The sequence below is a fragment of the Biomphalaria glabrata genome, chromosome 6, assembly GCF_947242115.1.
Source record: "Biomphalaria glabrata chromosome 6, xgBioGlab47.1, whole genome shotgun sequence".
Classification (NCBI taxonomy): Eukaryota; Metazoa; Mollusca; class Gastropoda; family Planorbidae; genus Biomphalaria; species Biomphalaria glabrata.
Window position 1 is genome coordinate 53,675,114 of NC_074716.1, and position 16,208 is coordinate 53,691,321.

A 16,208-nucleotide genomic window follows, 5' to 3' on the forward strand; every position below is an offset into this window, starting at 1 on the left:
TATATATATATATATATATATGGCTCCTTTTGTCTCGAAATGCAATGGATGCGCCCAGGTGAGTCACTGGTTTTGGTTTAGTCTTGAGACGAGGCAGAACTTGGTGTGGCTAATCAAGCCAATTCTAGAGCGGTATACTTGCCACAATTCATGCATGTGTATTCCAATCTAGACTCTATTCAGATATAGAAATTGTGAAGAAGAAAGAGGATTTATTGGATATTTTCGTACATGACGAAAATTAAAAATAGATAACTTGGTGGATCCGGTGTATAAAATAAAGGAAGTATTGATAAGATATCTTTTTTTTAGTTATAATGAAAATATCACTTTTTTGTTTTCACCAATACTCCAATACAGACGTTAGGATAGAGAACAAAGGTTAATTTTTTTTCATATTAGATATCATGCCTGGCCATAAAGTCTTTAGTGGCGCTTACAAAGTGGAAAATGCCATTTAACAAAGAAAATAATGGCCATGGACAGTTTTGGTGATATTCTATGTCTAGAAAAATTTTGTGAACAAAAATAATAACATATTAGGCTTTGTAAAGCCTAATATTCTGCATATATTCTAATAGTTTTTTTTTTTTTTTTTTTTAATTCTTTCATAACTCTTGATTACAATTTTTTAATAATTGGTCAACAGGTGGTAAAGGGAGATTACTCTGACACCAATGTTGCTAACTAAAACAAAACAATCATCTGGCATTTCTTGTTGCTCAAGACCCCTTAATTTACTTTAATATTTACACTCTAAACTAGTAAGAATCATAAATACTAATAATGAAATCAGCTTTGATTTGTGAGCTAGAAATTTACTAGATCTACTAATACTAGATCTACTTCTACTATTAATTTCTTAATTAATAAGTAAATCTATCATCTACTAAACTCAATCTGACCTTAAAACTTTTGACCTGGGGAGGCAGTCTTAACTAGCCTTCCCCCTGCTTAGCCAGTGACATCATCTCATCTCACACAGTTTTTTTTCACTAAGCCACTAAGCTAAGTCGTTCATCTAACGACCTTTAAATCCTAGCTCTGGAGACAATTAATACCTTCATGCCCAGTGCTATTTTTGCATACACTGATGGGTCGGCATCAAAAGATTCTGGAAGAGCAGGCTATGGAGCCTACATCAACTTTCTTGGCTCTTACACAATTAAAATCTTTTGACCATGTGGTTGTGTTTGCAGTTTTGATGCGGAGACCATGGTAGTCTGTGAAGCCTTAAAGGTCATTGACTCTCAACTCGGCGAGGGACATTTGAAATTGAGGGCAACACAGATTGTTGTGGTCACTGACTCAAAATCTGTACTACAGGCTTTGCAAAGCCCCGGACCATGGCCCCCCAATATCAGCACTGTCATCATGCCTTCACATAACATCAAACAACGCTATGGCACCCCTGTAATAATGCAGTGGGTACTGAGTCACATAGGTGTGACTGGCAACACAATTGCAGACTCTTTGGCCAACCAGGGAGGGCAAATTCCACCCACTGAACAGGCTGTAAGCTTGCATCAAGCCCTGGCTATAATACAAAAAACAGAAATGGAAAAGTGGTTTGAGTGCTAGGACAAGTCCCAAAAAGCCCGTGGAGTCTAGGAGTGCATGAGGTGCCCTGACCGCACTTCCCTGTGGTGGAGGCTGTCCAGGCCTGAGCAAGCTATTATAGCACAGTGCAGGACAGGCCACTGTCCTGTTGGCTCATATTTCTCGCAGCCAATTTTGATTCACGGTGCCCCCGCTGCGTGGAAGAAGAGGAAACCGTGCCTCATATTCTGTTTGACTGCCCCAGACTTGCTGATCTCCATCTCGACAGGTCTGGGAAACCCAAAATTCTCGACCTGTATGGCGACATTTATGCACTACGCAAGACAGCAGGGTTTCTCTCCAGGGCTTTTGCAAGAGAGGATTTGAGCCTATCAAGCCCTCACTCTAATGGAGTTTGATGATGATGATGAATACTTAAGTAATTGCTTTAGATGACCTGAGTGGTGGAACGGCTGAGGACTACGGGGATCACATCTTTCAAGCAATTCAAAACTTGACAGAAGTGTACTCTAATTTTCTCAATGCAGATTTACACAAGTGCTGGGATACAATTATCCAAAATATTTCAAACACAATGTCTGACTGGGCTCGTGTAAATCATGCCACTGTGATGCGATTAGTTTTATAATAGATTCAATGAAACAAATGCAGTAGTCTAGTTAAGTTGGTCTATTTTTTTTTTTTAGTATGATTATTATGCATAATAAATTTAATTATTTAATTAAATAAAAGCTAGTCTTAAGTAAAATTACCGTCTTAAGTGACTTAACTTGAATCAAGTTATAAAATAAAGTTATAGTACAAATAAATTGCAAGCCTATAACTATAATTACTAAATGAGTATAATAAAGTAAAGTGTACATGTTCGGCCCTGATTAGTTTTTCTAGTTTTTGTGAGACCTGGACCTTGTCAGGTCTTGTGATATGGCCATAGTCATAGAGTTTTAGTTTTTGCTTTATTTGTTTATTTGACAGTGACAGTCGTTTGCAGATCATTGTGGAGTTCTAATAGCTGAACCAATCATGTCTCTGATCTCTTAATCTTAGTATGTGATAGTGATTTCCTAGGGTCTTTCTTTAGTATCCCTATTTCATTGCTAGCATCCTCTAGTTCTGCAGTCAGTATTCAAGATTTGCAAGCATACAAGAATGTGACTCCATGACCATGAATTGCATCAGTCTGATTTAAGTGTTGAGGGCTAACTTTTGCCTTTGTCTTTCCATATTGTTTTGACTTAACAAGTGCTGCTGTGGACGGTGCAATTCTGGTCATGTTTGGTTCCATCATTAGAGACAATAGTACTGAAATATTTGAAACTACTGATACTTGACATGTACTTCTAAATTCCTTTAAGTTCAGCTAAAGAACCTTTGGTAATCAGGTGTTATTGACAATCCACCCCTCCTCCATTTCCAGTCCCAGAACCATTGAACTATCAAGAGTCAATAGTCCCAGTATTGAAATCTAATATAATTTACATTTGTTGCTGAAATAGCTCATCATTTTATCCAGACTAGAATTGACTAAAACTATATCTTGTTGTTATATCGCTTTAGATCTATAAAATGGTCTTAATTTATTTTTTTTCTAAATCTAGACCTATTCTATATATTGAGACAAGATTAGACACTTACTTGAGTTAGATGGAAAGATAGTAAGATGGAACAACTGGACTGTATAGAGTGCTTTTAAAAACTTTACCTACCATGAGATTTATTTAAATTGTAATTGTAAATTTTCTAAAGAATATTTTATGTATGCTAAAAAGGTGTATGACTTTGTTTTTTACTTTGTCATTAGATAATATTCCTTGAGTCGGCAGTTACAATCTGTTAGGTGATCACCATGGTCCTATTAAAGGTCTGCCTTTTATATATTTTTATTATTATTATTAAAATATATTGTATTGTATCCATTGTATAATATTTATAAATCTTAAATCTATGCTAGCTTATTAAAAATACTAAGAATTAGCTTACAATAGATAAGAAAAGAAAAGTCCAAATTGTAGTTTTTAAATAATTGAATAATATGTTTACTTTTTTTTTTTTTTGCAGACTTGGACCTCAACAGAACAAGATCCCTTAACAGATTAGATCAAAGTGGAAGGACTTATAAAGACATAGGTAAAATAAAGACTTCAACAATCTATGGACTTGGGCAAGGAAAAATATAATCATTGAATGTTACAGGATTATTGACTTTTAAATTAGTAAAAGAGTTTTAGTGTGCATGAGGATTGCAAAGTCAAATAGTTGGATTCAAAACTTTTCTGATTTAGTTGGGAGTCATTTCCATATATATATATATATATAATAGCTCCTCCTTCATGATTGAAGATGAGCACATTTCCTATTGACTCGAAAATTCATTAAAACTCACTTATTCAATGCATTAAGCAACAGGTAAATATAACCTTTTGTATGTTTAGATAAGCATGAGAAACAAACAACTTTTTTTTTTACTTTTGAAAATAATAAAGTAAAGTTTTAATTTCATGTATTTATGGTTGTTGTTAACCCAAGGCTTAATCTAATAGCTTAGACCCCAAATTCTCATATCTGTTTCATAATTCAGGCCTATTGATTTATTGCCGCTAAATGGTCATCCTATGAAAAACTGTTTAAGACAACAAAAACTGTTTTGCAGGTTGCAGTTATGGCACATTCACACTCTCCAGGCCATGTTGTTCTTTTCTGGAACTCTATCCGACATTAAAATGATTCTATAAAACATAGTGTAAATCAACTAAAAGTAGTTATTCAAAGTAAACTAAGGGTAATCATTGTGTGCAGCAGATTCAAAGCCATCTTATAACACTGCATTTCATTTTCTTAGTCTTATGTCTAATTTAAAAAAATATATTGATGTTTAATTGGGTGATTGGGTGTGGTGGCTGATGGGTAAAATGCTTGGCTTCAAAACCGAGGGGCCTCTGGTTGGAATATTCAAGACTGGGAATTTGAATTTCTGGATTTTTAGGATATCTCTGAGTCCGCCCAACTCAAATGGGTACATGACATTATTTGGGAAACAAAATTAGTTGGTCGTTGTGCTGACATATGACACAATCATCAATCGTTAGCCATAGAAATAGAAGACCTTTACGTGACCTAGATTGCAAGGTCTGAAAAGGGAACTAAATCAAGTGAAATTATTAGCAAAACCCTTTTGGTAATTGATATACAATGGATTAACAAAGGCAAAATACCTTTATGATTATAAACTTGTACTGTAGTGTCTTCTCTAGCAACAAAAGATAATATATGTAAATAATAGATATATTAATATTAGAATAAAGCTAATAATTAATAAGACCAAAAAGTTAAAATATACTTGAACTATTCCTGACAGTATTTTTTATTAATCACTATAAGACTAATTTCTATTTGATTGGAAATGATGTCTATTCAGGGCTTTTTTTTTTCCCTCAAACAGGGTACAGACTAACAGACAAAAATGAAATGCCTGGACACATAGAGACCTTGCACATGAAACTAAAAGAAGCACAGGACCAGATCAAAAGCTTGGACATTCTCCTCACGGGGGCCAACAAACAAAAGGATATGTTTGAACAAAATTATAAAGTCTTGGAACAGAAGTTGTCTTCATGTAACAAAAACCTGAAAGAGCTAGAAAGTAAAAAGAACAAATTAAACAAAGCCATTTCAGAATTGCAGAAGGAAAATACAGATTTGGAAAGCAAAAGAGCCAGCGCTGAACATGAGAGCCATGCTATTTCTGCTCAGCTGGAAAAGGAAAAGAACATTGTAAAGAATCTACAGAAAGAATGCTCGTCACTTCAGTCTTATGTCTCTAAACTTCAGAATGAGGTGAAAGAACTAGAATCCGAGAAAATCAAATTAGCAAAAATCATTTCAAAGTTGGAAAACACTAAAGCTAATTTGGAGAAAGATAGGGATGCCATGTCTTCTTGTTTGAATGAGGAAAAAGAAAGGTATAAGAAAGAATGTGCCACTTTGATGTCAACAATAATACAGTTGCAAAGGGAGGGGAAAATCTATGATGAGGAAAACAATCAAATGGACAGAACAATCCAAGAGCTAGTGACAATGAATGCCAGTCTAGAGAAAACTAAAGATATCATTGCTACTCAGCTTGAAGCCGAGAGAGACAAGTCACAGAAAGAGTTAAAATCATCCATATCAGTATTACTAGAGGAATCAGAGGCAGAGAAAGTCAAGTTAAGCAGCAGAATAACAGAGTTACAGAAAGAGACTTTAGAATTGGGAAAGAAATTAGAAAATACTGAGCAAGAGTTTCAATCTGTTTCATCCCAACTTTTGGAAGAAAAGAGTTCAGTCAGCACTATCAAAGAAGAATGCTCAGCAATGAATTTTACCATTTTAAAAATGGAGAATGAAATAGCAGATTTCAAAAACTGAAAAAATTAATTTAGTCCAAGGCAGAGAAAGACCATTTGAAAGCTACCATATCAGAATTACAGAACGACACCATAGAATTAAAAGAGAAATTAGATTACACTAAGCAAGAGTGTCAAACTGTTTTGTCTCAACTGCATAAAGAAAGGGAGTCTCTAAACTCATACAAATTAGAAAACTCACAGATGAAATCAACTATTTTGAATAAAGAGAAAGAAATAGCAGATTTGAAAGCTGAAATTAGAAATCTAGCTAATACTTTAGTGGAATCAGAATACATTAGAAACGACCTTGAGAAAGGCTTAGCTAATGAAAGGGAACAATTCAAGAAAGAATGCTCCGTTTTGAACTCATCAGTAGCAGAACTGACGCAGAAGCTTGAGCACTGTGAGAATGAGAGAAGTAACTTGAATCAAACAATACAGAGCTCAAGACTATATTGTCCATTTGGAAAAAGACAAGGAGGCTTTGTCATCACAGCTGGAAGAAAAGTAAGTCCATAATTATTGTTTGATGTACATTTCTCTCCTGGTACACTATGTTTAAAAATTATTCTCAGTTAAAAGATTAAAGTAAAGGTTACCTGTTTCTGTGGCTTACAGTTCACAAGGGTTTCAACTGGTCAGCATGACGACCTACCGCCTTACTTTTCCCTAACTAATGTCAGTTACCCATTAGCGCTGGGTGAACTCAAAGTGCCCAGAGATCCCAAAATTAAAAAATCCAAGTCTTCACAGGATTCGAACCCAGGACCCCTAGTTTAGAAGCCAAGCACTGTACCGCTCAGCTACAGCGCTTCAGTGAAAAGATGTTAACATTTTATCTTTGAAAAGAAATTTTTTATTTAAAATTACTTTTGTATAGCGCATTTTTCATGCTATAGCAGGCTCAGTGCTCTCTGGTTCAAACACTTGTGGACTTAGTGTGTGGTATGTGTATGTTTGGGGGGGGGGTATCTGGGAAAAGATTTTGCCTTATTGTAAGAGAGGTATCTGGTATATTTCTGTGCCCACATGATAGGTAGCTAAAGTGCCATTCATCCATGTCCCAACAAAGTGACAATTTTGTATTGTTTTTAATTACCTGTTTCTCTTAGGGCTCTGTTGTTTGTTGTGGTGGTGATATTAGATGTTGTAAAAGAAAATTCCTGATTAATCATGTCCTAAACCTATAACAGTTTGTCTACTAAATGGAATGAATGACTTGCACTTGAAAAAAAAATGTTTACAAAAATTGTTTTACATTTTATCACCAGCTGGAAACTGATTAAAAAAATAGAGCCTTTCAGAGATGTCTTGGATAATTTTCAAATGGAAAAAAAATTCTTGTTGGGTTTGTAGCATTTATATTTGTATATTTTCTTTTTAATAATTACTCAGCGATTAGCAAATTTCTTAGTTATTAATTAGAATTGAGCATTTTTTGTTTGTTAATAATATGTTTTACAACAAAGAATCTAATACAAATCTAATAGATGAGCATATTTCAGTGCAACATGTAACAATACTTACTCGTGTCATTAAGACTAGTCTTTAAAAAATATATTTAGATATCTACTAGAAAAACAACTGAAAAGTGATATTTATTTATTATTTTAAATCATCAGAAACAGACAAATATACAAGTGAGCAAATGGAAAGATTGACCAAAGAAGCCATTAAAAACATGGGTCATCAAAACCATCGCCAGAAAGTCAAATATGTGAAGACTTTAAAAAAGGTAAATTTAGCTTTGCAGGAGGTTCATTTTCACTTTGTAAAATATGTAAACATTCATCATTCACTCTTCTTCCCTCCCCCATTTCACAACTGCCATAATAGTCTCTCAACATGTTTTTGCTCTATTACAAATCTTGTCCAATTTTCTTAATTTTAATTATATTACTGTATAGAATCTGGCCCTTGTTGTTTAGAGAGAGAGTAGTCCTTAGGGGACTGCAGGCACGACATGGCCTAAATTGTGCCGATGTGCCTCAAATCAACAAATCAAATCAAATCAATTTTCTTTTTGCAATGCTGTGTTCTATTTATAATTAAATATGCTTTAGATTGCTCCGGTGATTGCTACTGCACAATGCGACTCTTCCAAAATGACACAAGACACCTGGCAAACCAAGAATTCCTTTTAAAGGTAAACAAAGCAAGCTTTTTGCATAATAGATACAAAAACTACATTTAGTGTTTTTTTTAATCTAATTCAAGCATAGGATCCTGAGAAATAATAAGGCAATGACATGGATCACAAAAATCAAGACTTTTCTTTATTGCGTACAGTATGGCTGACAAACGTAACCGCGTGTATGTTCCACATTGGGGCCCAAAATTCCACATTTTCAACCTGAGTGTTCCACATTCTGGGTCTTGGCGGTAGGCATGTCTGTGCAATCAAATAAAAAAAAAGTTTTTTTTTCAGACCAAATTCTAATTTGCTTTGCTATCTATAATTACAGGAAAATAAATGCTCTCTGAATCTGAGTGCATGTGCCCAGTATGCATTAGCTTACTCATCCAGCCTGTAACGTTTCCCTGCAATCACTCACTGTGTTTAAAATGTTACAAGGAAACAGTGGAAAAATCCAACCTCTCATGTCCAGTCTGCAGGAAGCGCATTTCAGTTTGGGCCAGAAAAGCTGCCAAGGAAAATAAATTGATAAACATGGAAAAGTGGACAGACATCCAAGAGGCCTTCCCTGAAAAAGTGAGGCGCAGGCTGGAAGCCAGTGAAGAAAGCGACAGTGAAGATGATGAAGATGATTTTGAAGCCAGTAAGTTGAAATACATGAAATTAATGTTTTTTGGATTGTTATTTTTCTAGGTATCAAAAATAGTAATAAAATCCCATCAAGGATGTTTGAGAAATATAGAACATAAAGATAAAATCACCTTCAGTAATCCTTTAGTCTTTTTAGGGCATCCATGAACTGTTGGTAAATTCTCTCCATTACTTTCTTTTGCCAGAATAAGCAGCTTTTCCATAGACAGGGCTGTACAGTTCATAATGTTGTCCCCCATTGCATCTTTTATCTGCCTCTCCTTCTTTTTCCTGGAACTGTTCCCTGCAGAAAAAGTTTTGCAAGCCCTTTAAATAGATGTACAGTCTTAGCCAGCGTTTTTTTTTTCGACAATGGTCAGAAAAATATCATTACTGTGATTCTAACCACCTTTAGAATGAAACAGACCAGACTAAAGGTAGATTCATGCAAAGACAATGGCTTTAACCTTGAGTAATGATACAAAAATATTGAAAAGCTCCTATTTGTTTCAGAGCTGAACAAAATTATTGAAAAGCTCCCATTTTGTTTCAGAGGAAAGACGACAAATTTCCTGTCCTGGAGAAATCAGACAAGAATATGAAGCTGCTATCCAGCAGGTGAAATATGAATAAACTTTATAATTCCTAGAAATGGAAACGAATTTAAAGTTTTAATTGTCATTCTTTTAGAGTAAACATGGTAGTTACGATGACATTTTTTTTTTATAGTGCATCTTTCATTCATATTCCTTCATCATGTTGTATAAGTGTTTCTCTCTGGTTCATAAGTTTTATATATAGCATTCTCAATGTGCTATGGTCCAATCTCTTTTGTGGACCAGTGGGGAGAGATGGTATCTGGGAGGTTTCGGTGCTTCTCAGCTGCGTCCCACAAAATTCCCATACTGATGTTTTTAGGTGATTCTCTTGTTTCATCTGACAGGGTGACTTGGCATATATTTGAATCACCTTCCTTGCTTAATTTCTATTAGTTGATAGTAGTAATGGGGGAGTGACTGGCATAATTAAGTGGTCTCAATTAATTCAGTTGTGGCTAATTATAACTTAAAAACAAAAAGAAAGAAAATCTAGATCAAAATCATTTCATAGCAATTGCACCATGATATAGTCCAGGGGTTCTCAACCTGTGGGTGGCGACCCCCTTGGGGGTCGATTGACGATTTGCCAGGGGTCGCCTAAGACCATCGAAAATAAGGATTGTTATTGTCTATTCTTCTATTGCTGTGTGTGTGTGTGTGCGGGGGTCGCGGAAGAGTGGGGGATTGTAAAAAGGGGTCACCGAGCATAAAAGGTTGAGAACCGCTGATATAGTCGATCTGGTTGTGGTATTCTCCTTCGGACTGTGCCATGTGGTTATACACAATTTTTGTGGCATCCTAGTGTGTTAGCCTGTAAGAGATTGTTGTATTTCGCGAATTCTAAAAGTCGTTGACCTCGTTCATTGGTTGAGAGGTTACTGTATCTTCCACAAGTGCCTTTCCAGGTTTGGTAGGAGTCACTTCCTACTTTGGCATTCCAGTCTTCTTGTACAACAAGGATGTCCTTTTTCAGAACTTTATTGACCACTTCCTATAATAGCTCATAAAACTCTTCTACTGCCTCATCCTCATATGTTGATGTAGGAGTGTATGCTTGAATGATGGTGATATTGAAGGGTGATGCCTTTAAACTTATGGAAATGAGTCGACTAGATATAGGGTACCAGTTCTCAATGCAATTGCTGTAGTTCCTGTGTACAAGAAATCCTACTCCTTGTTCGTGGACATCTTGTAGTCCACTGTAGTCTTAGTCTTATGGCCGTCTTCTGTGGTTGTTTCACCTATGTTTTTCCAGCGCATTTCAGAGAGTCCTATGATGTTGAAATGAATTAGGTTAACTTCATGTGTGGGCTCTTCAACTTTTCCTTCCTCTATTAGTGATCTCACATTCCATGTTCCTATGGTGATTTTATTCCTGGTATTTATTTTATTTTTGCACGGACCAGTAATACACTTCTCACCTCCGTCCTGGTCTGTGACTGTAGAAGCGGCCCTTGGTAACCCGGGCTATGGCCGAGCCGGTATGGATTTATTTACTGTCATTATCTCATTTGGTGTAACGGGGGCTAAATACTTGCATTGCGGCGCCCATCCCTCTCTGTGCTTGACCACAACTGAGTACCTCTAATTTGTTGGTTCGCCTTGGTCCTGAACATGTGGCCGTTGTAGTCCATCCTGGGACTCTTCCTCCCTGGCTGGTGACCTTAGTCTAGAAGGCCTTTCGCCCAGTGGTGCCATGTTATCACCACCCCCTCACATGGTTTAGTCCGCCAGCTGAAGCGGTTTTCCAGGGCAAGGCGCTTGGAGCCACATGTGTGAGATTTAGGGGTCGGAAGGGGACCAGTGAGGCCATCCACCTAATAGTGCAGCATACCGGACCATCAAAGGTACTACCCCTTTGCCCCTATTTAGACTTAGTTGTTTCAAAACTTGATTAACAAGAACATCTGGATATTGATTATCATACTTTAATAATGTTGATCAAGCATCAACTGTTACTGTCACGCAGACCAGATCTTTCTTTACAGCCCCTTTCTCTCTTTAAATAACTAAATATATGTAGATCTAGATTTATTTTTTAACTGAACTGTAGCTCTGTTCCATCTGCAAAATAACCACAACAGATACCAAAATCAATGAAATTCAATGACCAAAACAAAAATTTTACCCTAACAACTGTCCTACACAAAAAGACACTTCCAATGCTGGCTCGTGCAAAAGTAACTATTAATTATACCATTTCTCTGCCAATTCCTCCATAAAACAACATGTTGTGTTAAATGGTTAAAAAAATATATTATTTGCATTGAGCCCGATCTACTTCTCTGTGGCTATACATTACTGCTATAGCACTCTGTCTTTATAGCATCAGTTGTGCCAAGGCTTTGTTGAGTGTTTTCTTATATCAATAAACTCAAAAAAAAAATTCTTGTTCCTTTATGGACGTAGGTAGAACTTCACTAGAATTGAATCTCTTTTATATGAAAATGTTTATTATTCAATAGATTCGGCAAAAAAAGGACGAAGAGGCAAAGAAAGAGGAGGAGGCCAGTAAAGCACTGGTTGAAGCACTGCAACAGGAAGAATTTTTGTCAGAGAATGTGGAAATAGAAGAGAAAGCACTGGTACTTGAAAAGGTCAATAAATATTGTAATAAATAAAAACTTAATAATGTAAAAATAATTTGAATTTATTGATTTTGATTGTTTCTAATTCTGTTGAAGTGTCTTTCATATTTTTATTAATCAATGCTTTCATGTTTTTTAAATGGAATTGTGTTTCTTGTTTCAGAAAAAGTCTAAAAAAAATAGCCTCCTTTTGAATCGAGTTGTCAGATTAAAGAAGTGCTTAGAAGCAGAGGAATTAGTGTTGAGTTGGAGAGCTAACAACTGTCTTGTTTCAGAAAAAGTCTAAAAAAAATAGCCTCCTTTTGAATCGAGTTGTCAGATTAAAGAAGTGCTTAGAAGCAGAGGAATTAGTGTTGAGTTGGAGAGCTAACAACTGTCAGCCTAACACTGAAACTTTCCATGACTCTTCACAACTCACAGAAAACAGATCAGCTATACCTGCTGGCAATAGTTCAGTAAAGAATGATGACCTTAAGTTTGCAACTAAGTTGCAAGAATTTTTTGACTTAATGGATAAAAAAAGAATTGTGGTGGATAGGTCAAAAGGATCTAGCAATGAATATACTTTGTGAAGAAAGCATAAATGTGATGAGTGACTGTTACATTGTGTTGTTGATTGTTATATGTTGGGTTGAGTTGTTTTTTTATGTTTTAGTAATGTTTTTGTTGTTGGCTACTTTCTTTTTGATACTGTCACATGACCCATAACAGTCTGACCTTTTGCACTTACCTATACTATTGAATGACATCATCATACAAAATAACAATTTATAAGTTATGTTATTTATCAGCCTCTAGGCATCAATTTATTGTTTATGTCCAGAATGTACAGAATGCTGTGTAAACATATGATGTTATTCTAAACACAGACTTATTGTTCTTTAGTTGTTGATTCCAAGTGCTTCCTATTCTATCTAGATCACATGTTTTTGAATTATATTGGTCTATATATATATAAATATACATTTCAATTTATTGATGATTCTAGTTATCCATCATTTGAAACCTTTCATTTACTTTTTTTTACTGCTAATTATCAAACAAAATTTCTATATTACATGTATGATCTTTGCATAGTCTATGCCAAACATTTACCCTGTATTGTCATGTTATATTTGATATTTTCAAATATCTGCCAAAGCCTTAAAGAGAAATACATTCATTTATCTCTGAAGGTAAATTTAGCATTATTTGCTAAAACTTTGCAATAAAAAACGCTATTTGAAAATTATTTGAAAATGTCTATTTTATTTTTTTTTAACTTTTAGCAAGCATTGTTTATTAGAATACTATCAGACTTAATCAAAATACATTTTCATAAACTAAATTGAACTAAAACTTTGACAGCACATTGATTAAAATGTAACAGACTTTGTTTTTGTCATGCCTTTTAATAAAAGCCTTAATGAAAAATGCCATTTGTAATTGAATCCAGTCTGTATTATAAAAACACAGAGAACAAAAACCTGAGGATTGTATGGAGATAGTTAAATAGTTTGTACAAAATATATCATCACTACATTATGTGCTCACCAAGAGAATTATGGGATAGAAAGATAGTTGCATCAGAAACAACATACACTTGTGGCTATTGTCACTCAACTATGTACATACTTAATGGATACTTGCCTTGATCAATATACAACTGACTTCAGTGGATCCTATCAATTTACTGTGTGGGAGACCAAAGTTCAACAACTATAATTTAGATGTTAAAACAATACATTCTAAACACAATCACTAGTTTGATGTGAAGGCACTGAACTATGTATTTCAAAACTTGAGCTATTCTGTGCATGCAGTGTCTTCTGTTTTCTTGTCCCATGAAAAACCAAAAGGTCACTCAACACTATTTGATCACATCACTATCCTAACTTTTAACAGCAGTTAATTGCATAAATAGTTCTGTACATATATATATATATATATATATATATATATATATATATATATATATATATATTATAAATATAAATTGTAACAAACCAACTTATAGTGAAACCCATCCCATGTAGCTATTATCTAGACATGAGTGTAACAGTGCTAGACAGCAGTGTATTCTAGAGGAACTACTGGGCACAGCCTAGCAATAACAAACCAACTTATAGTGAAACCCATCCCATGTAGCTATTATCTAGACATGAGTGTAACAGTGCTAGACAGCAGTGTATTCTAGAGGAACTACTGGGCACAGCCTAGCAATAACAAACCAACTTATAGTGAAACCCATCCTATGTAGCTATTATCTAGACATGAGTGTAACAGTGCTAGACAGCAGTGTATTCTAGAGGAACTACTGGGCACAGCCTAGCAATAACAAACCAACTTATAGTGAAACCCATCCCATGTAGCTATTATCTAGACATGAGTGTAACAGTGCTAGACAGCAGTGTATTCTAGAGGAACTACTGGGCACAGCCTAGCAATAACAAACCAACTTATAGTGAAACCCATCCCATGTAGCTATTATCTAGACATGAGTGTAACAGTGCTAGACAGCAGTGTATTCTAGAGGAACTACTGGGCACAGCCTAGCAATAACAAACCAACTTATAGTGAAACCCATCCCATGTAGCTATTATCTAGACATGAGTGTAACAGTGCTAGACAGCAGTGTATTCTAGAGGAACTACTGGGCACAGCCTAGCAATCATTTCTACACAACCTTTGGAAAAAGGGGGGGGGGAGTACAACATATGTTTCTAAAAATGGGATTATGAGTACAGGCAGGCTACACAATAACAAATAAATATGACCGATGCAATAATGTCAACTTCTAAATGACAGATACAAGAATGTCATTTTCCGAACAATAATATGAATACATTATTTATACTAAAACATGTGTCTAGTGTTTTTGACTGAGTTTTATGAATAATCATAGATGTGTTGGCTAGCTAGAGACACACAGACAAGACATATTGCATTGTGTTGGCTAGCTATAGACACACAGACAAGACACATTACATTGTGCTTGCTAGATAGAGACACAGACAAGACACATTACGTAGTGTTGGCTAGCTAGAGACACACACAGACATTGCATTGTGTTGGCTAGCTAGAGACACACACAGACAAGACACATTACATTGTGCTAGCTAGATAGAGACACAGACAAGACACATTACGTAGTGTTGGCTAGCTAGAGACACACAGACAAGACATTATGTAGAGTTGGCTAGCTAGAGACACACAGACAAGACACATTACGTAGTGTTGGCTAGCTAGAGACACACACAGACAAGACACATTACATTGTGTTGGCTAGCTAGAGACACACACAGACAAGACACATTACATTGTGTTGGTTAGCTAGAGACACACACAGACAAGACACATTGCATTGTGTTGGTTAGCTAGAGACACACACAGACAAGACACATTGCATTGCGTTGGTTAGCTAGAGACACACACAGACAAGACACATTGCATTGTGTTGGTTAGCTAGAGACACACACAGACAAGACACATTGCATTGTGTTGGTTAGCTAGAGACACACACAGACAATACACATTGCATTGTGTTGGCTAGCTAGAGACACACACAGACAAGACACATTGCATTGTGTTGGCTAGCTAGACACACACACAGACAAGACACATTGCATTGTGTTGGCTAGCTAGAGACACACAGACAAGACACATTACATTGTGCTTGCTAGATAGAGACACAGACAAGACACATTACATAGTGTTGGCTAGCTAGAGACACACAGACAAGACACATTGCATTGTGTTAGCTAGCTAGAGACACACACAGACAAGACACATTGCATTGTGTTGGCTAGCTAGAGACACACACAGACAAGACACATTGCATTGTGTTGGCTAGATAGAGACACACACAGACGAGACACATTACATTATGCTTGCTAGCTAGAGACACAGACAAGACAATACGTTATGCTGGCTAGCTAGAGGCACACACAGACAAGACGCATTACGTTTGGTTGGATGTTTAGAACTTCAACAGATAGGCAAGAGACACAACCACTCCACCAATATAAAAAAAATGGTCTGATGCAGTCAACTTGAATCTAGATTGATATATACCGAAGTCAACTTAAATCTAGGTTGATATATACTGCAGTCAACTAGGTCAAAAATATATCGATGTAGATTAATATAAAATTAATAGTAACTCACAGGAAACACATATCCTAAACAAAATAGGGGTCAGGAGGTATTTGAATGCAATGTGTTTTTTTTAGTAACAACATAACCAATAGACAGAATGAAGTTCCCAGTAAATATTTTGACCAACAAAACTTTTACTGTCAGCATAATGGAAACAAATCAAGATGAA

At 35.7% G+C, this 16,208-nt stretch overlaps 1 protein-coding gene and 1 long non-coding RNA gene across 3 annotated transcripts; one reads left to right on the top strand and one right to left on the bottom strand.

The window, feature by feature from the left end:
- Positions 1–659: 659 nt before the first annotated feature.
- On the top strand, positions 660–13,329 carry LOC129926921 (E3 ubiquitin-protein ligase rnf168-like). Of its 2 annotated transcripts, XM_056033575.1 has the most exons (10): positions 660–764; positions 3,362–3,421; positions 3,619–3,687; positions 7,220–7,296; positions 7,571–7,683; positions 8,012–8,094; positions 8,414–8,728; positions 9,269–9,333; positions 11,780–11,911; positions 12,066–13,329. In XM_056033575.1, exons 7-10 carry the CDS (start codon positions 8,422–8,424, stop codon positions 12,186–12,188), a joined length of 627 nt encoding a protein of 208 aa, XP_055889550.1. In that variant the 5' UTR covers positions 660–764; positions 3,362–3,421; positions 3,619–3,687; positions 7,220–7,296; positions 7,571–7,683; positions 8,012–8,094; positions 8,414–8,421; the 3' UTR covers positions 12,189–13,329. The 2 variants fall into 2 exon arrangements, 1 of the variants encoding a protein (XP_055889550.1); XR_008778616.1 differs by lacking the exons at positions 11,780–11,911; positions 12,066–13,329 and adding an exon at positions 5,000–6,455.
- LOC129926931 (uncharacterized) lies at positions 8,203–9,162 on the bottom strand. The gene is made up of 2 exons (XR_008778636.1): positions 8,847–9,162; positions 8,203–8,340 (listed from the first exon to the last, which is right to left on the bottom strand). It is a non-coding gene; the product is annotated as an uncharacterized LOC129926931 (long non-coding RNA).
- Positions 13,330–16,208: the final 2,879 nt, after the last annotated feature.

Coding starts and splice junctions, on each gene's coding strand:
- LOC129926921 (XM_056033575.1), top strand. CDS start 8,422: ATGCTCTCTGAATCTGAGTGCATGTGCCCAGTATGCATTAGCTTACTC. Junction 8,729..9,268: donor TGAAGATGATTTTGAAGCCA/GTAAGTTGAAAT, acceptor ATTTTGTTTCAG/AGGAAAGACGACAAATTTCC. Junction 9,334..11,779: donor ATGAAGCTGCTATCCAGCAG/GTGAAATATGAA, acceptor ATTATTCAATAG/ATTCGGCAAAAAAAGGACGA.